The 22796-nt window shown below is 47.4% G+C and overlaps 7 protein-coding genes across 7 annotated transcripts; 5 read left to right on the forward strand and 2 right to left on the reverse strand.

The window, feature by feature from the left end:
• Positions 1-16: 16 nt before the first annotated feature.
• GIQ15_02285 (IQ and HECT domain-containing protein) lies at positions 17-4919 on the forward strand (the record flags this gene model as incomplete). The annotated part of the gene is made up of 5 exons (XM_033549702.1): positions 17-202; positions 259-485; positions 1016-3094; positions 3161-4172; positions 4236-4919. 5 exons carry the CDS (start codon positions 17-19, stop codon positions 4917-4919), a joined length of 4188 nt encoding a protein of 1395 aa, XP_033406863.1.
• Positions 4920-6775: 1856 nt separating this feature from the next.
• On the reverse strand, positions 6776-7112 carry GIQ15_02286 (uncharacterized protein; the record flags this gene model as incomplete). Its single annotated transcript, XM_033549703.1, has 2 exons — positions 6776-6882; positions 6941-7112. The coding sequence occupies 2 exons, from the start codon at positions 7110-7112 to the stop codon at positions 6776-6778; spliced, it is 279 nt and encodes a 92-aa protein (XP_033406864.1).
• Positions 7113-8344: 1232 nt separating this feature from the next.
• GIQ15_02287 (polyadenylate-binding protein) lies at positions 8345-10898 on the forward strand (the record flags this gene model as incomplete). The annotated part of the gene is made up of 4 exons (XM_033549704.1): positions 8345-9802; positions 9860-9934; positions 9998-10671; positions 10748-10898. The coding sequence occupies 4 exons, from the start codon at positions 8345-8347 to the stop codon at positions 10896-10898; spliced, it is 2358 nt and encodes a 785-aa protein (XP_033406865.1).
• A 1178-nt stretch (positions 10899-12076) lies between these two features.
• On the forward strand, positions 12077-13458 carry GIQ15_02288 (alcohol dehydrogenase IV; the record flags this gene model as incomplete). The annotated part of the gene is made up of 5 exons (XM_033549705.1): positions 12077-12149; positions 12276-12414; positions 12472-12728; positions 12799-12860; positions 12937-13458. The coding sequence occupies 5 exons, from the start codon at positions 12077-12079 to the stop codon at positions 13456-13458; spliced, it is 1053 nt and encodes a 350-aa protein (XP_033406866.1).
• Positions 13459-15678: 2220 nt separating this feature from the next.
• GIQ15_02289 (Vps52/Sac2 family protein) lies at positions 15679-18055 on the reverse strand (the record flags this gene model as incomplete). The annotated part of the gene is made up of 7 exons (XM_033549706.1): positions 15679-15720; positions 15774-15809; positions 15867-16648; positions 16709-17003; positions 17060-17410; positions 17479-17525; positions 17587-18055. 7 exons carry the CDS (start codon positions 18053-18055, stop codon positions 15679-15681), a joined length of 2022 nt encoding a protein of 673 aa, XP_033406867.1.
• Positions 18056-18481: 426 nt separating this feature from the next.
• Positions 18482-19224, forward strand: GIQ15_02290 (eukaryotic translation initiation factor 5A-1; the record flags this gene model as incomplete). Its single annotated transcript, XM_033549707.1, has 4 exons — positions 18482-18499; positions 18615-18881; positions 18954-19086; positions 19154-19224. 4 exons carry the CDS (start codon positions 18482-18484, stop codon positions 19222-19224), a joined length of 489 nt encoding a protein of 162 aa, XP_033406868.1.
• Positions 19225-19925: 701 nt separating this feature from the next.
• GIQ15_02291 (uncharacterized protein) lies at positions 19926-22783 on the forward strand (the record flags this gene model as incomplete). The annotated part of the gene is made up of 9 exons (XM_033549708.1): positions 19926-19997; positions 20253-20512; positions 20584-20689; positions 20749-20887; positions 20951-21334; positions 21400-21731; positions 22190-22471; positions 22573-22683; positions 22739-22783. The coding sequence occupies 9 exons, from the start codon at positions 19926-19928 to the stop codon at positions 22781-22783; spliced, it is 1731 nt and encodes a 576-aa protein (XP_033406869.1).
• Positions 22784-22796: the final 13 nt, after the last annotated feature.

The raw sequence follows: 22796 nt of genomic DNA on the forward strand, positions 1-22796 counted from the left end.
TGTCTCCAATTTAGCCATGTTCAGACCGACACAATGCATGCAGGGTCGCCTCCGGTTGACCACGAAGCAGATCGGTCCTGGTTACTACAAGGGTAACAGGACTGGTTCGATGGGACATTTCGGCCGCAAGAAGGGAATATACATCATCGACTGGGAGAAGGTCCGCACCTACGTGGTGCCAGAGGGGCTTGCAGAATTCAAGGTCAGTTCGATCCCCCACGGATGGACATTCGCAGACATGAAGCTGACCAGGACCAGCTCACCCCTTTCGTGACGAAACGCATGGAACCGACGAGGACGCTATACACCAAAACCATTGATCACGGAGATAAAGAAGCCACATACCCTCGAGGATACACCGGCAAGGATTTCTTGAAGGAGTGGACTGAAGAGAACGACGCCGAGGTTGACGAGCTGAGACTGCGTCAGGAGGAAATCAATGCAGAAGAACCAACCGAGACGCAAACCACCAAGAGCGAGAAGGAGTAACTTCCTACCTTTGACTCAGGCTGCGTTTTGTCTCGCTTCGTCGGCAGTCAAAACCTGAATTAGAGCATTTCGTGCTGGCGGACAGCAACACAATGCCAACTTGGACACTGTACAGTACATGTATCTTTCGGCGACACTCCCTCAGCCGAACAAATGGCGGAGCACTATACTCGGAGTTTATGGGATCTTTAGGGCGTTTTGGGCTTATGATTATGTATATACAGCTAGAGAAGCGGGTTTCGAATGATAGCTGATAACTACAGACATCCCCTTTCGTGCCCAACTCCATCCTCAGACGACATATCCTAAACCGTAGAAACCTCTAGATATAAACCGACTCGCGGTGTTATTAAGCAACACCTTGGGTGTGGCGATAAATGGTGAAGCTGCGCCGAACAAATCTCGGAACATCAACAAGACCGAGCATATAAAAGATCGCGGCATCGGGAGTTACCTCTACACAGCATCTATCTTCAAGGAGCAGCCGGGGAAAGATATCATGACTTGACTGACCGGCGCGCAATAGATATACTCGTGGCCAACCCTCTGCAGAGGCTCGCTGGCCGCGCGACCAGGCTGTTGTTTGGACAGCTCACTGCCTAACTAGTCTCCCCACACACGATGCTATCTCGCTGACCGAGCTGTACGGAGTAAACAGTCGCAACTCAACTCCTTACCTTGACGCCTCCAAAGCCATGTTTCCAGCGTTTACAGGCAGTACTCGTCGGCCTCGACAGGTCAACCTCTCGACCCGCTCCACGAACCTCTTTTCCGGCGCTTCTCCAAAACGTCAACACCCCTCTGGACATGGCTCGCAGGCAACACTTGCCATTGCACAGCACGAGAGAGCCCAACGGCAGCTGGAAAGGGATCGCCTAAACTCGAGCCAGACGATCCAGAGGACCTGGCGAGGATATAGGAGCCGAAAGATAACCTGGAGTATTTGGCGGGAAGAGTGGGATGAGCACGAGAGAGCTAGAGGGATAGGGTATCGACCGGCCGCTGAGATACAAGGCACTGCGTACTCTAGTAGCTTAGAGTGCGCAAAGCAGCTACGGCTTCTCTTGCAGTTTATCCAGACGACGAGTCAGGAAGATGCTGCCAGGCTGGGATACTTTTCTAAATGCCTTCAGCGGACGGTGGAGACCACATCGCTGTCGACAGAGGGAGAATGGACGGCCATACTTTCCCGTCTCATGATGGTAGCGCTGGATATTCTGAAAGCTACCAGCCGGTCCAACTCGATATCCTACTCAATAGACGACCTGCTGCAGCTACTGGTCTTTCTCACAAGGCTGATACCGAAGCAGATGGCGCGGCAAGCTCGTAAATACTATGATGTCATGGCAAAGCTGACCCTGGATTCAAGCACGACGAACTTCACCCGAGACCGTCTCGTGGAAGCTATTCTCGCCCTCTTACAACCTATCACTTCGGAAACGCTAGTTGTATACGAGTGGTTTGCCCGGACATACCTTACAATCCCTTTTCTTCAGGACCACCTAGGGACCATTAATGATCTCGCCGCACAAGTGAACTATAAGCTATTAGCATCCGTTATAAGTACCAATATCCTACCCTCACAGTCCTTTACCCATGCAGAGCAGGTTGAGCCTCGAATCTGGCTTCTAGCATATTTCATTTATTTCCACAGGCATGCGCTAGGGGGCCAGGCCATAAACCAGACGCCAGAGGTACTTTTTGTGAAGGTCGTCTCTTTGCTCTTGAGCTCTGCCGCAACATACATCTCCCAACGGCTTGATCTAGACGATTTCCGAGACAGTCAACCTTCTCAGGAACTGAAACCGTTACCGCCATTTGTAAGAAGCGAGATATTGACATTGATCAACCAAAATAGCATTACGCATTTATTGTCGCTAGCTGGGAAAGGAGAGGTGGTAGGGAATGATATACAGCAGACAGGGGAAGACGACGCAAAGAGTCTTGCCACTTATGCCCTCACCCTACTAAGGATATTCCCCAAGCGAGGAGATGAAATACGCATGTGGCTCTACCTCGGTTCTGCTTCGATATACGAGGACACAACTTCGACTGCTTCCAAGCTACCTGCAATAAAGTATTTTTGGTATGCAGCGAGGACAACTGAGGTGTATCTCAATGTTTCGAAGAACCCTCATGGTGTCCTAGCTATGCTTCTCCCCCCTGGCAATGACGAGAATGAGCAGGTTCAACAACGATGGAACGACCAGGAACAGCAGTGGACTGTTATACTCATATTTCTTGAGCTTTACACGTTCCTTCTCAAAGTTCTGGATGACGACGAGTTCTTTTCAGGAGCCAGCACTAACAAATATACATCCTGGACGAAAGAAAGCGCACTCGCCCTAGAGGATATCAAAGAGTTGACGATATTTTTGACAAATCTTGCTTTCACACTTTACTGGAATTCGTCTGAGTTGACGGCTGCAGAGACTGATAAAACGTTCGAGATGCGTGATTACTTCAGTGTATCTGGCCCGCGTGAAATCATTCCACCAGCTCCACGCAAGCCTCAAAGTAAGGATTTGGGCGGAGCAACCGGAATCCCTCTGCATTATTTTAAGGGGCTCGTTACTGGATTATTGCGGATGATACATGAGCGAGAGTAAGTCTATCCTACAGTCACAATATTAGAAGGTTTAGAGGACGTTAGAGCTAACTGGATTTACAGCTCACGGCGCAGATTTTTACCCGATGGTCACTGGCTCATGACTAACCGGTTTGACATGACAGGGTTCATTCCTGCAGTGGTGGCAGAGGAAGAAAACAGACATCAGCTACAAGATGATGATGATGAGAGTGAACCAGAGGATGAGGCTATTGAGGATGCCCTTCAATCATCATTAGGGCTGGTGGGAACCGGCAGAGAGCAAAACCTCCGCCGGATGGAAATATTAAGGAGGCGACAACTGCAAGCGTCCAGGCGAAAGGAATTAGAAGCCGTGGCACCCCGGTTGGAGATCCTCCGAAACATGCCCTTCTCTATCCCATTCACGACGAGAGTCCAAATATTCCGGGAGTTCATATATCGAGATCAGATACGAAGGAGGAATGGGTATGTGGACCCCGATTCGTGGAGGCTATCCATCGCCCAGGGTGCTACTAGTCTTAACGATGACGGTTTCGGGGCACGAGATCTCCTAAGTAAACACCACGCGAATATTCGACGAGAGAGCGTATTTCGGGATGCGTTTGAGTCTTTCTACTCGCTCGGGGAAGCGTTCAAGGAACCGATTCAAATTACATTTATCGACAAGTTCGATACCATAGAAGCCGGAATCGATGGCGGTGGTGTCGCCAAGGAGTTCCTGACAAGCGTCATAAGTGATGCCTTTAACCCAACTGAATTCCGAAGCATGTTTGTTGAGAATGATGAGCATTTACTCTATCCAAATCCTTCGTCGATTGAGCAGCTGAAGTCTCACCTTCGTGCAATTGGGGTTGCTGAACGGAGTACACACTGGAATGAACATATACGAGACGTGTTGCAAGAATATGAGTTCTTGGGACGCATTATTGGCAAATGTCTTTATGAAGGCATCCTCGTGGATGTCAGTTTTGCTGGGTTCTTTTTGCTAAAATGGGCTCTTACTGGGGGTGCGGGCTCAGCTTCAAGGGAGTCTTCTTATCGGGCAAATCTAAACGATGTCCAGGATTTGGATAAAGGCTTGTATCAAGGCTTGGTAAGCTCCATTCATTCTACTATTATTTTTTTTCTTTAGTTTAACAACTAACATTTGATGTAGCTGCAACTCAAGAATTACCCTGGAAACGTGGAGGATTTTGCTCTGAATTTTACAGTGACCGACACAGTCCGCGTGCTAGACTATGAAGGCGGCTATAAAACGGAAACAATAACCCGTGAATTGAAGCCTGGTGGCTCTAATATCCCCGTCACGAATCAAAACAGGCTGGTGTACATCTCATACATTGCCCGTCATCGCCTTCAACTACAGCCCTACCTTCAAACAAACGCCTTTCTCCAGGGCCTAGGCCAAATCATCCAGCCATCATGGCTATCCATGTTCAACCAAGGCGAGCTGCAACGTCTTGTCGGAGGGGACGCCATTGAGATCGACGTCGACGACCTCCGCCGCAACACAGTGTACAGCGGTGTTTATGTATTGGGAGATGACCAACAGGACCATCCGACCATAAAGATATTCTGGGAAGTACTGAAGGCCATGCCCAATGAAGACAGGCAAAAGGTCCTGAAGTTCGTTACCTCGACGCCACGCGCTCCGCTGCTGGGATTCAGTCACTTGAATCCTAGATTTAGCATTCGAGACTCTAGCTCTGACGAGGAGCGACTGCCTAGCGCCAGCACCTGTGCTAATCTCCTGAAACTTCCCCGGTATTCAAATGCACATACGCTCCGGGAGAAGCTGATGTATGCCGTGAACTCGGGAGCTGGGTTTGACCTCAGCTGATTCATGATTCTTCCGCATGTCATTAGCAGTGGCCTACCACAGAATATCGTGAATTATAGATCCCGCATTCTGATCTGTCTATTTTGATAAGAGCGTCGTTTATAGCATGGCTACGGTGTCTGGACGTTTGTCTGTCTTGTTTGCTCAATGTACCCTTGCCCTGCGTCTCCGTCTTTGTTTCTGTCTGTTTCTCCATCCCTGCGGAGATCCTGTAGGCATCCTGATAGACTACAATTGTACCGTTTAGCCTATGACACTCATAGACCTAGCCGAGCTCTGTAGATACCCGTCCACTATCAGCATACGTCTAGTCTTATTACTCCTCAGCTTCTGGCCACTTTGGTATAGGTACCGTAAACTGTCGAAATTCTCTTTGGAGTTTATGTCATAAGCGTTCAACAGGGGGAAGTAGTTGTAGTCTTTTCTCATGGTCAATCATCCATATTTCCCTTTGAGAAATTGGAGTTTTTAAAAGCTGTAGAAACTCCTCATCGCCGAGACCAAGCTTTACTGCCTCTTCGTCGGCATTTACTTCCTCCCAGGCCTTTCTTTCAGAGTCCTGAAGTTCTTGAAGTAACTTTTCGAATTTCTTTTCAATAGAAAGAATATAATTCTTCTTCCCGTTTTCTGATAAGCTTTGGTACTCTTGTTTTTTTTTCTTTCCAGAATTGCGCCTTCTGAAATGCCCTTTTACTATAAAGTACTATTATCTCTTTAGGAGTAAGAGATACTTCCTCAGGGAATATTTTAGTTGAGTAAACCTCCCAGTACTTTTTAGTACTTTTTTGCTGTTACCATATATTCCAGTAGGTTTCCAGTCTTTTAATCTCATCGGCTTGGTTCGAATGGTTCTCTTTTCTTTCTTTAATTAGCTATTTTCCTGCAAAACCTGTTGTGAGATGCGTTCTTTCTCAAAAACCCATTCGGTTTCAAGCTTGTCAGACAGGCGCTCTATTTCCCTGAGAAACTGCTTTGTATATTTCTCATCCTCCTTTGCCGTAGCATCAATATCGTCTACCATACTTAGTTCTGTTTGGCATATGATAGTTCTAGGGTCTTGTCGCTCAAGGGTATCCACTCTCTCTTTTGCCGTAGCAATATTCGCTGCAATTTTCAGTTTCTTTATAAGACCACTGGGACTCGATGCAGCGCGATGGTTTCCCTCTAGACTATTTTCAAAGATAAAGTCGGCCTCCTCTATACACTCACAAACATATATTGCGAACGACGTGCACAATCCATCGCCGTTATTCCACAATGAGGCAAATCTAGAGGGATCAACGTTATCGAGCGCATGTTGTAGTATAGAATAATCGCAAGTCCCACAGACAACAAAATCAGCCCAGGATCGATTTGAGATTTCTATTAAGAAGTGGAGCATAAAAAACGATGTGTAAGCTGACTCCTCCCATACTTTCGCATATATCGCATTTGCGTCCATCCTAGATCATGTAGCGCTAGTATTAGTAGACTACAATAAGTTGACAGAAGATGCAAGGGAGGAAGAAATGAAGAGAGAATGCTTACAGGTGGAGAAAAAGGTTGTACGGTAGAGTTCCGGCCGGGTATATGGCAGTCGAGACGTGTTAAGGGAGAACAAGTACTCGTGGAAAACGGCGGTGGTGTTGGTGGAGGATGCCAATGGTCCGTACACAGCTGTCGAATAATCAAATCGGATAAATGCGCGGTATGGTAAACGGGGGGCGCAGTACGGTAGACTTTGGACCGGTACTGTGAAGAGGAGGCGAGTAGACAGCATTGCATGACTAGCAGGAGAAGAAAGCGTTATGGTAGAAGGCAAGGACATTGTAAAGTGAGCAAAGCGGAGAGCACACAGTAATCCCGTCCCTCCTTCCTTAACGGGCGTTCTTGTCAGAACTGAGGTCTGGGGTTGACAGCATTAATTCTTCCTCATAGGCAATATCGCCGCCATCATCATACGGAATCGAAGGGCCTTTAGAGGCTTATAAAATAGGTTAGTTAAACCATCTATAGAAAGAGAAGTTAAAAAGGTAGCCTACTACTATGGCCAAGCTCTTTAGCAAGTGCATCGTGTTCCTCCTTACTCATATCATTAAAATGAGCTTGTATAGAGTCAAAATCGAGTTGTGCTAGAAACTTTGCGTCTCGCTTTGGCTGGGGTTTTGGGGATATGGTAGAATTCGTAGGAGGTTTAGTTGGCTGAGAGGACATCGTCGTAATCTTGACACTGGTAGCAGCCTTTGAGGGCGAAAGAGAGGTAGTAGTAGATATTGTCTAGTCGCAGTAAACGGGTTAGATGGTTGAGAAGGAAGACGAATGACTCTTTAAGTAAAACGAAAAATTTTTGGTTGAAAAAGTTGATGACCTCATAAGGGAAATGTGTTCTCGCTGACTAACTCCTTCCAAGGAAAATAAAATCATGTGATAATGACTAAGCTGGTGAATTGTAAATATAGCAAAAATATCCTAAATTTCAATTATAGCCCTTGGACAAGTATAAGGGAAGACCTCATAGTCTAAGATCTATCTTAAGCAATCTATATCCCTCTTCAGAGGGTACTATTAATTATTATAAAAAGACCCCTATTAGATGGTTATATCCTGATTCTCAAGTAGTGATAAAACGGCTATCTGTCAAAAACCTCACTATGCGTCCAAAGGCCACCACCTGTGTCAGTGATCTTGGTGACATCCCCTATTTACTCCGTGTAGAATTTTCAGCGACATGCTTAGTCAGCCGATATTGAAAAAAAAAAAAATTGTTTTGCAGCTGCAAAAGTGTGTGAAAAACCTCCAACCTAACCACCTTGCTTTCTTTTTCCTCCTCTCACTTCTCGCACATCCACATATCAACCACTCCTCACCACACAATCTTGTGCTCCTCAGGCTGTGATCTATCCGTCTTCTGAAACACTCTCGAGTGTTTTCTTTCTTTTGCCCCCTTCCCCTTTCAGAAAACTACTCGTAAAGCCTGAAAAATATCAAGCATCACCTCTTTGAGGTTCGCCTGGTGAGTCCTCTCTGCTTCGCCATTTCTCGCCAGTCTTGCACCCTCAAACACACAAGAAATCATCGGATATCGCATTCCTCGCGCCTGTGACTGCATTGCCATTGGCCTTGACCGCCCGCAAACGAGAGAACCGTGAGAGAGCCGCTGGTGGGTTTGGGCTCTGAACCTGCACACCGCACACTTGCCCCAACATCCTCCCACTCGACCTCGCTCGCCTCTCGCCTTCCGTTTCGCCCTGCCACGTCCATCACACTTGATCTCTGCTTGCTTCCTCGATACATCTGCCCCCTGGAGAATTGTCGCGGTGCCCCTCCTTTGAGCTTATCTTTCAAGCTGGCTTGTGCTGACCTTTTGCCCTTGACGGAAAAAACACAGATTACAAGCGACCAGTATTCAAAAAATCACAAAAAAACCAGAAAAAACATCAGAAAATATGTCTGCTGCAGAGACCGCGACCAACGTCCCCGCGGACCAGGTTGAGGCTCCCACCGAGGCCCCTACCAACGGCACCGCTGTCAACACCGATGTGGTCCCAGAAGCTGCTGGCGAGACCTCCGCCACGACTCCTACCACCTCACAGCCGCACTCTGCCTCGTTGTATGTAGGTGAGCTGGACCCCTCCGTCACCGAGGCTATGCTCTACGAGCTCTTCTCCTCCATCGGACAAGTCGCGTCGATTCGTGTTTGCCGTGATGCCGTTACCAGACGATCCCTTGGTTACGCCTACGTGAACTACAACAACACCGCTGATGGAGAGCGCGCCCTCGAGGACCTCAACTACACCCTGATCAAAGGCCGTCCATGCCGTATCATGTGGTCTCAGCGTGACCCTGCTCTTCGCAAAACTGGCCAGGGCAACGTCTTCATCAAGAACCTTGATACCGCCATTGACAACAAGGCCCTTCACGATACCTTTGCTGCTTTCGGAAACATTCTTTCTTGCAAAGTCGCTCAGGATGAGTATGGTAACTCCAAGGGATACGGATTCGTCCACTACGAGACCGCCGAGGCCGCCACCAATGCCATCAAGCACGTCAACGGCATGTTGTTGAACGAGAAGAAGGTATTTGTTGGACACCATATCGCCAAGAAGGACCGTCAGAGCAAGTTCGAGGAGATGAAGGCAAACTTCACCAACATCTACGTCAAGAACGTCGAGCAGGATGTCACCGATGAGGAATTCCGTGCGCTCTTTGAGAAGTACGGTGACATCACCTCCGCTACTCTCAGCCGTGACAATGATACCGGCAAGAGCCGCGGATTCGGATTCGTTAACTTTGCTGACCACGAGGCTGCCTCCGCCGCCGTTGAGGGTTTGAACGAATATGATTTGAAGGGCCAGAAGCTTTATGTTGGTCGTGCACAGAAGAAGCATGAGCGTGAAGAAGAGCTCCGAAAGCAATACGAGGCTGCTCGTATCGAGAAAGCGTCCAAGTACCAGGGTGTTAACCTCTACATCAAGAACTTGTCTGATGACATTGATGATGAGAAGCTCCGTGAGCTTTTCAGCGGCTACGGCAACATCACATCCGCCAAGGTCATGCGCGAGACCAACGTTGAGTCTGGTGTTTCCTCTGAGGCTGAAAAGGACAAGGAAGCCGACAAGGAAAAGGAGCCAGAATCTGCAGAGAAGTCCGAGAAGACTGAAGAAAAGTCGGAAGACAAGACCCAGGAAAAATCCGAGGAGAAGTCTGATGACAAGACCGAAGGAAAGACTGAGGGTACCAAGTCCGAGAAGAAGCACCTCGGAAAGAGCAAGGGCTTTGGTTTCGTTTGCTTCAGCAACCCAGATGAAGCCTCCAAGGCCGTCACCGAAATGAACCAGCGTATGGTTCACGGTAAGCCACTTTACGTTGCTTTGGCCCAACGCAAGGATGTTCGCAAGAGTCAGGTAAGGTCAACCCTTCTAGGTGTTGATAGGAACAAGTCATTTACTAATATCTATTAGCTCGAGGCCAGCATCCAGGCCAGAAACACCATCCGCCAGCAACAAGTTGCTGCCGCTGCCGGAATGGCACAACCTGTGAGTATCTCTGGATCCTCAATATATGCTAAATGGCTACTAATGCTTAATTTTTTTTTATAGTTTATGCAACCTGCAGTCTTCTACGGTGCCCCTGGCCAGCAAGGCTTCCTTCCCGGCGCTGCCCAGCGTGGTGGAATGCAGTTCGCTGGCCAAGCCGGTATGGTCATGCCTGGAATGCCCGGTGGTCGCCCAGGCCAATTCGCCCAGTTCCCAGGACAGCAAGGCGGTCGTGGTATTAACCCCAACCAGCCACTTCCTCCAAACTTTGCCATGGCTGGCCAGGGTCTTCCAATGGGTGCCATGCAAGGCGCCGCCGGAATGCCTAACGGTCTAAACTACCCACAGATGGCTCAGGTTCAGTCGTTTGGTCGCGGAGGCGGTCGCGGACAGGGCCCTATGCAAGGTATGCCACCAACCGCCGGCAATGCCCCACCTATGCGTGGACCAGGTGGACCAGGTTTCACCCAGGGCCGTAACATGCCCATGCAGCAAGGCGGTCGACCAGGCCCAGGCGGCCGTGGTCAAGGCGTTCCAGGACAAGGTGCTATTCCACGCGATGAAACCGCTGGCCCCAGCACCATTAATCTCCAAGTCTTCAACGCTGCCCCTGAAGCTCAACAGAAACAGATGCTCGGTGAAGCCATCTACCCCAAGGTTCTTGCTCAGCAGCCTGAGCTCGCCGGAAAGATCACCGGTATGCTTTTGGAGATGGAGAACTCAGAATTGATTGGCCTGTAAGTTTGAACCCCAACTATTCCACATTTCCCCCTTCTCTCGCTCTAGACAAACTAACGCCTTACTTAACTATAGTGTCGATGACGAAGCTGCTCTCAGAGCCAAGGTTGACGAGGCCCTTACCGTCTATGACGAGTACGTCAAGAACAAGACCGATGCTCCCACAGGTGAAGCTTCCCAGCCAGAGGTTGGCAAAGCCACTGCGACGGAAGAGACTAAGTCTTAAATAATGCGTGAAACGGTTTTAATTGCGGAGGAACGTTTTTTGATTGTGGTTCCTCAGCTTGGCATGTCTTACGAATACTCATCCTTTGTTTCTATTTTTCTTTTTTTTACGTTAACGCCCTTCTCCCTCCCTCTCTCCCTCCGGCACTTATGCCCTCCTACCACTGCGTTCATCCAGTCCTGTTTTCCCCCCTCCAAGTTTCGGTTGTAGCTGGCTAAGGTTTGACGTGGGAAGCGGGAAAAAGTTACGTTTCATTTTCTCCTTCCTGGTAACGAAGATATCCCTTACCTTTCTCCCTTTTTTTTACTCCTCTTACCACCGCACCACCCCTTTATGTCTCCATGTCGTCCCTTCCCTCTTCCTCAGGAGTTCTTCTGCCTTTTTTTGTTTTATTCACCCATGTTTGATTCCCTATTCGCCTAGGTTTTATTTCTTTCATCTTTTTGATCCCGTTAGAATGTGGAATGTGGTAGCAACGCTTGTTAAGGTTCCCTGCAAACCCAGCGGCATAATTTGTTTGGTATCTTTTGCAAATTGTGAACAGCCAACACAAAGAAACGAAAAGGAAAAAAAAAGTATGGGAATGGAAAGGAAAGGCCAATTCAAAAAAAGTTAATATTTACTTACGGCGCTGGGGGCATTCTGTGCTTCTTCTTCTCGTCTTTCTTCATATCTCGTTGTGTTTTCATCTCTCGGTATGCTGGTCTCAAGCACCTTTCCTTCTTTGACTGAGATCAGGACAGCAGCCGAGTCAAAACACTGACACCCGTTACCAAGGAAGGGTATGTAGCCCGCAGGCGGTTCATTCGAGCATACTATACAAGTTTGATATCTATTAACCGGTATACTTTAATCTCTATTTTCTATTACATACCTTGAGGTTTTCTACATTAACTGAGGTTGATCTTAACATTTCATTTTCTCTCTTCTAGCCTCTAGGAAGGCGTGTATTATACTTCTATGAAACATTTCCTTCGCTCTATGCTAATTGGCACAGGTTATTAGCATCTACGTGGTTTCGCATCTAACTAGAGTTCGATGTCGTCATAACATAGGTACCTATATACACCCCTCCAACTACACATGGATTACAACGTCCGAGTATAATACATATATTAGAACATATCCATATCTAATCTACTGTATATGATATATGTACTGTTCAGGATACTATCAAGATGGATTTTGCAGCTTCTTTCCATGCCATCGATAGCGAGCTGAGGGGGGCGCATCTTACGCTGCCTGTTAAGTGTATGATATACGGACAAGGTAAACGGAACCACTTCATTTTGCAAATTCACAGCCCATTTTAAGCAATGTGGGAATAGCTAACAGGCTGAAAATCATGATCAGGAAGTCGAAACTCATTGTCAAAAGTGGTGGCTGAACTAGGAGGGTCCAAAGCATTCATTATCACTGGGAAATCGTTGAATGAGAAGACACCTGTTATCAAAGAGCTTGAAGGCCTTTTGGCAGACTCACACGCCGGTACATACGCTGGAGTCCGTCAACATGCGTACGTCTCGTATCATCGGGGGAGGCCTTTTTACTTTCACAAACTGACCGAGTATAGACCCGTCGCGGATATTGAATCGGCTGTAGCACAAATCAAACAGTCGGCTGCAAACGTCATTGTAGCTGTTGGGGGAGGATCACCTATAGATGCTGCCAAAGCTGTCTCATATCATATACATAAACACACGGGGTCATGGATTCCCATCATCGCCCTTCCAACCACTCTGAGTGTTGCGGAGAACACGCTGGCTGCGGGATATACCAGCGAGGAAGGACATAAGGTTGCTATTTTGGACCCTGAGATGGCCCCCAAAGGTAAATTTCCCTTGATATGATATATAAATATTCCAAGAGAAAAGCTAAGCGGTTCTCTCAAACGTGGCAGCAATCATCTATGATGCCGATATCACACTACATACCCCACCACGACTATGGCTAAGCTCCGCCGTAAGTATAAGCTTGAAACTTCACACAAGAGCAATAAATCCTTTAGCCAAATACTCTATTCTGATCCGTTTTCCAGGTCCGTGCAATTGATCATGCTGTCGAACTCCAATATCACCCTCAGGCAGCTGAAGTGCCCACGAAACGGGTATGTCGAACTGCTATCCAGGAAATATTCAAGCTTCTTCCATTGTGCAAGAAGAACCCCCAAGACCCAAAGATCCGTCAGGAGCTACAAATAGCCGCATATTCTGCCCTTCCTCCATTCTTCTTCACAGCAGGCATGGGACTAAGTCATACGATCGGGCACGTTATTGGGGCTACATATGCAATCCCGCATGGAATAACATCATGCATAACTCTGGCGAAAACGATACATTTCAAAGCTGCCAATAACCCAGAAGAGGCACGTCAGATTGCGAAGATATTGCCGTTTATTGGATTGTCTTGCTCTGGCGATGATTCGAAGGATGCCAACGCCGTCGGGGATGCTATTGGCAAGATGGTAGACAGCCTGGGGCTGAAATCTACGTTAACCGAAGTAACCAATACCCTTTTTTTCGGCTTATTACTGAAGATCACTTGTATAACCAAGTATTGAATTTATTGAGGCTAATTGTTGTTTACCAAATGATAGTTTTCAGTGAAACCTGATGATGCTGATAGCATAGCCTTACGGGCGTTGAAAGACGATAAAAAAGACCCAAACCTACCCGCATGTACGCAAGCCTCCTCCTCTATCAATACTAACGGGAAAAACACTAACATTACTATGGCAGTGTTTGAGCTCATTCACAGTCTCTATTAGTTCAAAATATAGCGTTTAGGAATTATATTTGAACTTTCAGAGCACATATACCTATTCCGTGGGTATATTTATCCGTATAAAAGGCCCTCCACCCTCTTTGCAATCGCCAACGAACTAGTCAGACCAGGACTTTCTATACCAAGCAAGTTTATAAAGCCAGGAAACCCCTCTTCTTTCTGAATTACGAAGTCCTGAAAGCCTTTCCCAGAGGAGACGGATCCACCATTCACTAACTTTGGTCTGATGCCACAATAATCAAGACCTAGCGCGTCCAGCTTCACCCCAGGTAAGTATGCCTGGATCTCCTTTAAAGCATCCTTCAGGCGTTTTGGACTTGGGGTTAGGTCTTCTGCATTGTCAACCCATTCAACATCAGGGCCAAACCTGATCCTGCCTGCCATATCCAAAGTAAGGTGCGTGCCTAACCCGCCATAGCTTGGTCGGGGAGCTGGGTATAGCAAGGTCGAGGGTTTCGGTGATGATGCTGTATATGAAAAATATGTTCCTTTGGCGAAGTATGGCGTGCGATGTCTTTCCGGGGGTAAAACCATGTTGTTTATACTGCAAGCAAAGTGCCCTGCGCAATTAATAACAGTCTCTGCTGTAAATGATGATTTCTCTTCCTTCTTCTCCCCGGACGTGGTGAATATCTCATAGCCACCACCATTTTTTAGAGGTTCGATTTTATAAACGTTCGTCAATAACACGCAGTCCCCGCCTCTTTCCTCGTAATCGCCATGTAAATAGGACATAAGTGAATGAACATCCACTATTCCTGTCGTAGGGCTTTCTAAGATCCCTGCTTCTGCCCGAACATCAGGCTCTCTTCTTTTCGCCTCTTCGGCAGTGACAAAGCGAATGGGGACGTCTATTTCTCGAGCATGGAGGAAGACCTTTATGCATTCTTTCCATTGTTCTTCGTCTTGCGCTACAATCCACTTCTTTGTGTTTCGATATGGAATGTTTTGCTTCTCGCAGAGATCGTAAAGCATTTCTTTCCCTTCAATGCATAGCTTCGTTTTTAACGAATCCACCCCGTAGTATAGACCAGCATGGATGACCTAGATGCTATGTCAGTTTTATTTCCGTTTCTGGTTTCTATGATAACCATAGGAGAAAAATAAGAGCTTGTGAAGAGCCTGATTCTAACCTCCGAGTTTCGACTGCTAGTCTCAGTTCCCACCGCTGCGTTTCTTTCAACTAGAATAGTTGATGCCCCTTCCCGGGCTGCAAGCTGGCGAGCAACCGCTAATCCAACGACTCCTGCTCCTAATACCTATCGTAGCGTTGTCAGCCTAGACTCGGGTTTTTTCCCCGCCACAATAGGGCTGGTTAGAAATATAGAGTAAAAAGGACCGAGGATACCTACTGCATGTGTGAAGTCTGCATGTAGATTGCTGCTACTCGAGAACAGTCGATGTCTAACCAGTGGTCTTGAAAGCGCTGGTCGTGCGAACATCGTCTGGCTGACGTCGTTGATGATGGACGGCCTTTCTAAACAACGTGTTGTCTCTTCTTCCTTTGGCCCAAGGCTTTTATTATATGATATATCAGTCTTTGACTCTGTTAGAGGAGCGAATGAGAGATAAGCTACCCCGTATATACTCCTTGATCGTGTGGTTGCCCAACTCCAGAGGTGGAGATTAATGCCACAAACTCAATTGGACGTCGGCGTTTCGGCAATCGGCCTATTTGTTTTAACTGGGGCTGCGCCTGCATCCATGCAAAGGGGCAGGGGCAGGCCTGGAATCGTGGCTTGCGTTCATCTAGATATATCGACGAGCTACATGTTTTAGGTGATAAAATGTAACGAGTATGTTAGAAATATAAGTAAATAAATTAATGATACGCCAGTTAGGCGCCGGTGCTTATCCTATCAGCCAAGTATCTATCTAAAGGCCACCAATGCGCCAGTACAGGTTGCTCCATATCCGAGAGCATTAAAAGAAAAGAAATCTGAGATTGCAGACAAAGTTAGAAATTCCTGGATGGGGCCGTGTGGGTGGTTTTTAGCTATCGACGGCTTCCTGGTCCCTTCACGAACGGCTCAAAATGCTAAGGGGTGGTTAGTAAACTGGGACACAATGAGCTTGATATAGTGAACGTACCTGTTTCTGGTCGTTTGCTAACTTTCCCTTCGTGTCCTAGAAAGCGGGTTAGTAGAGCTAAGTAACGATATAGTACTTAAGAAAGATACGTACGCTGATAATAGTAAGTATTAAAGAATAATTGTTGAAGAGGAACCGCTCTCGTCTCTTCGTATCGCCGCTGCTCTTGCTTAGCTTGGTAAGAAGGGCATCAAACTCATTCACCAATCTGCCCAGGCTGTTGGAAATGGGCTCGTCATCCCCAGCTTCATTGCATAGAGTTAAGATGCTGTGTAGGAATTGTCCGAATCTCTGAGTAAGGAAATGCGGTGCAGATGATTGGGCGTCACCTGATGTCAACGTGAGTACCGAAAGACTGCTTCTAGCTGAGGCAGATGATATCCTCTTCAATGATTCAAAATGCAGGTCCATAATCATCTGAAACCGAGGCCATAGCTGCATGTTGATACCGTTGATATAAGGATCCGCCACAGGAACTTTCCGGCGCTGCAATTCGAATGCGAATTGCTGGTTGAGTCTGACACAGAGAAGGATTCCGATACAATCAGTTGTATTTTCAATTAGCTTCTTCGTTAGCGCCTGCCCAGAAGATAAGGTAGGGTCAAAGATCTCCACCACTTTTTGTGACGCATAGTGTATTGTTTTAGATGCGAACATCTCGGCCATAAACGAGTATTCGGCGGAGATATTATCGATCAATGCAAGATTGAAATTTCTGAAGACAACCTCCAACCCGTGCGAGGATTTATCTTCCTCTGCAAGATAAGAGGAGAGCGCCGCGGGAGAATTTGTCTTCAGTATATCCATACGGCGGCCTAAAGCCAGTGGATCATGGGCTGCAAGGGCAGGGCTGCGGCCGCCTGAACCACCGTGGGCTGTATAGTACATTAATTTATCGAATTAGAAGCCTCAGGGGGGATAGATTAATATCTTACCTGTCCTTTGTGAAGATGCATCACCTCCAAGGAGATCATTGCGATCGACGGAATAAAGCTTCAAGTTGTCAAGAGCCTGGGAGTATCGTGTAAAGTTCGAGAGGTAGTACCATCTCATTGTATTGACATATGCTTGTGTTATTTCCTCGGATAATGTCGGGTGGTGAGCGGAAAGATAAGCATATAAATCCTTATATTTAAGTAGAGACTGTTGTTGGATAACCTGAGCATTCATGTTCGGGGATCGAATGGCTTTTATCTGCGTGACGAGGTAGTCTCGAATTCGCTCCACAGCCTTATGCTCTAAATTAGTGATATTCTCTATAAAATCTTCCGGTTATAGATTCATACCTTTTCCTCCAAATTTGTCAACAAGGGCCTGACGTCTTCAATGGCCTTAATATTCTCAGGAGTAGTTCCGTTTGCCTTGATACTAGAAGAGAGGGTGTCAAGCTCAGTAAGAGCCTTGATCCAATCTTGGTCGATAGGACGGTCTGATATCAACCGGACTGTATGTGGCGATACACTTATTTTCTCGACAGATGGGCCAAGAATCCGTTCGACATTCTTTCTGTTTTCGAGTTGTGAGCTCAGGCGGAATGAGCGGGACTGTAGAGACTCGATCTTCGAGGATATAGCACCAAGTTCAGTCTGGAACTTCGTGAGGTATGATTCAACCGATTTCAACACGTCGTCGCAGCCCTGAATAACGAAGATACCTTGTTAGGGTCTGATTTCGGCCAAGAGATGTAAAGGAAGATATAACATACTGATATCGAATTGTGAAGCTCTTCAAATCTACTTCGATCTCTCTCATCTATATACATCCAAATATTAACATGGGATAGGCTGTGAATTGTCATCCGTACAGGTCTCACACTGTTCAATGGACTGCAGCCCATGACTACGGTCCGGACGAGTCGGCTGAGTCTCTGTCCGATGGGCAAATTCCGCCAGACTTAGCTCGCCAAACTCGATAGTCTCCGAAAGGACATCCGGCTTCTCCAGTGGTAGGATCGCCTCATCATCAGAGCCGGAACGGGCACGCCGCTGGCCTATAATGCCGTTTAAAACTTCTACCGGGTCGGGGAAGCTTTGGTTCCTCATGGCTGACGGGGACAGTCTGGACAGTCCGTTCGTCGCTCGTACGGTCCCGGGGAGCGAGCTGGTGGAGGCATTCGGGGATGGCGAGAACGACAGCGACGACGAACGAGGGCTGAAGGCCTGTTGGCCTGGCTTATTAGCTCCAGAGAGCTGTGACGGTCGTCGCGCAGGGGAGTATGGACGGCTGGACGGTGTGGAGGCTCCAGGGCCTTCCTGACTCGCAGCCAATCTATCTGGCCACATCTTCGATCAAGGACGCCTCGCCCCGATGCAAGTCTGCATCCGACAGTGCTCACATGCGCATGTTCTCCGGGGGGATCGTGTGTTCAAACCTCGTAAACGTCAACGCCGTCGTCGTCGTCGTCGTCTCTTTCTTCCAAATGAAGCTCTAGAAGTAACTACGGTCGACGACACTACCCAAAGACGCGGTTTAGCGCAAACAAGCCAAACATGCCCGAAGCATCTAAGTGCGTCCAACCCCACCCAAGAAATATTTTTTTTTCCGTAGGTGGGCTTAAGTAAAGGCATTAAATTCTGACCCGACTTCAACTTGCGTTTCACTCCCCACCCTCGCATCAACATCTCTTCCCATATCGCGCACTCTTGTCGGCCTCCCTTCCTCTCAATCTTCCGTCTAACTTGTACTCTACTCACTCGAGATCTGACACCATGGCCGACGACGAGCAGGTATACCATCCCACCTTTCCTGAGCCTCTTCCCCGCACCCGAGGCGTTGGCCCCTAATATTCATCTTTAAATCATCAAAAATACATTTCAAGGCCATTTGACTAACTCTGTACAGCACAATGTCACCTTCGAGAGCGCCGATGCCGGTGCCTCCGCGACCTTCCCCATGCAGTGTTCTGCCTTGAGGAAGAACGGTCACGTCGTCATCAAGGGCCGCCCCTGCAAGATTGTCGAGATGACCACCTCCAAGACTGGGAAGCACGGTCACGCCAAAGTCCACTTGGTTGCCATCGATATCTTCACCGGCAAGAAGCTTGAGGATCTCTCTCCCTCCACCCACAACATGGATGTCCCCAACGTCAGGCGCCAGGAGTACCAGTTGGTAAGTCATCTTATACGGCTATATTTGTTATACCAGGGGGGGAGGCCATTCAATATACTAATGTGCTGGTAGCTCGATATCTCCGACGATGGATTCCTCAACTTGATGTCCGACGACGGGACCGCCAAGGATGATGTTAAGCTCCCTGATGGTGAGGTCGGTGAGAAGATTACGAAGCTCTTCAAGGTCGACGAGAAGGACGTCAGTATGTACTCCCTTACACACCCATACGTATCTACATGTATCAGACTCCCCTCCTCTAACTTTTATAGACGTCGTTGTCTTGGCCGCCATGGGCGAAGAGCTCGCTATGGACGTGAAGGAAGCAGCCATTCGTACTTAAGTCAGTACGACTAACTCCGATTCAATACTTTACTCTGTTCTACCCGCTCTTGCTAGAATTATGTGTCCATAAGCCGTCCGTTAAATCACCTACGCGGGCGTCAAGCATCTTCGGAGAACCCCCTCTTCCAAGTTTTTTGTCCGCATCCCGCAATGGCAGAATAGTCGCCTAGGTCCTAGTAGCTTTTTCTGGGCTATCTTTTTCTAGTATACAAGTGGGCCCTTTTTATATCTAGCACTTCCAAATGACAGAATAATGACGAATGAAAAGATATACGATGTAAACAATGTTATTCTGGGCAGCTAGGTCCTCTGTTCTACATTTCAATTTTACAGGCTGTTTTGTTTATACATCGCCTTTCGCATTTCCTCACGTGCCACCAAATATAAATCATCGCTTTTTATTTTTTTTGTGGGTGTGGCAACGCGGACCAGGGTAACTTAACCGAGCAACCTGGGCATTTTATATGAGGCCTTATGCAAATATTCCAGAGTGATGCATAAAAAGGATGCCTAATGGAAGGGCCTGCACGCGGTATTTGTGGACAGGATGGTTGTCGCGAAATCCGTTACTACATAGAAAACGGGCTGTGGTTTTGTCGACAAGGGCACCAACAGGAGGTAAATATAGAAGAACCCGGCCCAATCACGTCAATCCCAGTCATACTTACTTGCGTCTGCAGGGTCGGGAGGTCATTGTAGATGACGAAAACTTTGGCGCCCAAGGAAGAACTGTTCGACGAAAGAAAGTACAGACCGAACGAAGATCTAAAAGTAAGACCTGCAAGACCAGAGCCAGTCATACGCTCAACCCCCATGCGGCCGGTTTCACCACTTTTGCTAATGCGAGTCTGCAAAAGCTTATCATGGGAGTGATGCATACAAACTGTTCCTGGAAGTCTATCAGCTGCTACTTTGGAAACAATGCTACGCCCTGGTTCATGTTAAGGGGTTTCCCTCCGAGCTTGAGGTAGAGTGTCTAGTCCTCCCCTAGAATGAAATGTATCAATTTACTAATGGCGATTATAGGGAATTGTAAAGGACCTGTGGATTCTTCGACTTGACAAAATATATAAAGGAAGAGATGATATATATGTTGAAGAAGATGACGACAACACTACTCAGCTCTTCAGCTCTCAGACTGGGGCATCAAACGAGATTGATAAAGAGGAACATCGATATCACAAGCGAAAGCTCAGTACTTCACCACGAGTAATAGACTCGCTGGCCCTCTGTTACCTGGGTATACTGCTACTCCGGCTCCCGGTGAGCGTTGGATATGTGCAAAAGTAAGTATATCTACGTTTAACCCGGGATATGGAAACAGAATTTGAATGTAACTGACCACTGAAACTGCTAGGTGGATTACTGAAGATGAAGTCCCGTTTCTAAGGCCTCTTCGGTTCATACCGCCAGCGATGAAGGACCGTCTCCCGGCGATTTACCATCTTGCTCTAGACACAAAGGTACCTAATCCCCGCTGTCTAAAGACCTATATAGATATAATGGCTAACGATTACTGCAGAACATCCCCACTGGTGATCAATTTCACCGCGCCGTCGCGGATTTAGTGATGTTATATCACCGTGATTTCAGGGTCGAATTCCCAGCCGTTAACTCGTCTTTGCTTCTTTTCTCATACATTAAACAGCTCTCTTTACCTAGTAAGTGTGCAAATCGTGTGGTAAGAGTGGGCTAGATATCCCGGTTGTTAACCAGCCTTATAGTCGAGCTATTCTCTGCTGTCAAACAGCTTATGAAACGTGTGAACTTTACATATACATTTCCGAAAGCTACAACTGGAAAATTTCGGTCGATATACATACCAGAAGTACAGCTGATGAGCCTTGTTGTCGTCGCCACAAAGCTCCTGTTCCCATTTGATAGTATCAAACGATATCCACGTACATCAAATGACCCTGCCGTCCAAGTGATCGATTGGGTGAAATGGGCAGAATCTCAAACCTCGTTTGACAATAGGGGAAAATCTCAAGGCTTTCTCACCAACAGTGCTGCAATACAAGCTACGGAAGAGGATGCAATGACGATGACGCAGCAACAACTAGACGAATACATGGACTGGTATGATAAGCTATGGATTGCTGATAAAGGTAAAGTTGATCTTGACTTGGTCATTCAGTCTATAAGAGCTAGTTATGCTGACTCTGAGCCATAGAGGGAAGAGGCTTCAACCCCTTCGCGGATATGTTTCCAACCTCAAGGGTGAGTAACGGGGAAGATAATAGTCAAGCAAAACAAAGTGACGAGGAAGCGGTCATCGAAAAGCTGCGAACTGTCTTATCCAACTTACGAGTTAGAAGGATTATTACTGAAGAAGAGGCGGGGCGTCTTATGAAGCCCGTGCCTAGGCCAGGCAGCGATTATTTGCGTTTTCGTTATGTGAACCAGCTCCCGGATAACGCAAAGATTTTCTATGACACTGCTGCAAAAACCATCGGCGTGTCCATGGAAACCCTGGTTCTTGCTGTCTATCAAACGGAGCATAAGGTCAGAAGGTCAAAAGTAGAAAGCCGAGAATGAATGACTGAATGCACAGATAAAATCCAGTATGCTAGTCAAATTTATAAGTAGATCCAAATTAAACCAGCATGACTACCGCGTATACTTAGCAGTAGTTAACGGTTGAATATATCAATCGCCATCTTCCATCGTATATCATGTTGTTGTTGTCTTGATCGCCTCAACTGGACCGCTTAGTCAGCACGAAGAGTAGGGCTTAGGGTATCTGCACCCACGGGCTAAGCGAACACATCAAATCTTGACGCCATCTTGAACGTCGACGAAGTTATCGGCAAACCACGAAGCAAAACAGCGACAGATTCACTGCCAACAGTAAGTTATCTTTCGTGATAAACTGCGTGACCCGTTTGGATGATTTCTAACGTATACTTCTTTTCTCTGTGTTGTAGTGCAGATGTAGGTTGAACCCGTACCCAACTCCCCAGCATCCCTCTACATACGATCGAGAATTTGAAGAGACGAGCGTCGGGCTGTATTTTTGGAGGCGCGAGGCTGACTATGTGACCCTTTCCGTTGCGACCGATAGCTTCGTCAAGAACCTGAGTGGGAACACTCTCACTCTGAACGCAGAGCCAACCGACACCATCTCCGCCATCAAGACCCAGGTTTTCGACAGAGAGGCCGTTTCCGTCGATGAGCAGCGATATGTCTTCGGTGGAAAGCACATCCGGGACGAATTCCCATTGAGCGAATATGGCATCCAGAAGGTATGCATGATAAGCCGCGGGGAAGACGGTGTTGTCGATGCGCTTTCGATGATATGACGGAATGGGAAGGATGATGTCTAACTCGATCGGAATCTGTATAGGAGTCCACCCTTCACCTTGTCCTCGACCTCCCCGGTGGTATTATCGAGCCTTCCCTCAAGGCCCTCGCCTCCAAGTTCAACTGCGACAAGATGATCTGCCGAAAGTGCTATGTACGTGGACACAAAACCTGAACCATTTCTTAACCGCTACACCCCAGTGCTGTAGGCACATGAATACGCGACTAACTGTCATCTCTTTTATTTCGATTAGGCCCGTCTCCCTC

Source organism: Arthroderma uncinatum, assembly GCF_011692745.1.
Source record: "Arthroderma uncinatum strain CBS 119779 chromosome Unknown scaffold2, whole genome shotgun sequence".
Lineage (NCBI taxonomy): Eukaryota > Fungi > Ascomycota > Eurotiomycetes > Onygenales > Arthrodermataceae > Arthroderma > Arthroderma uncinatum.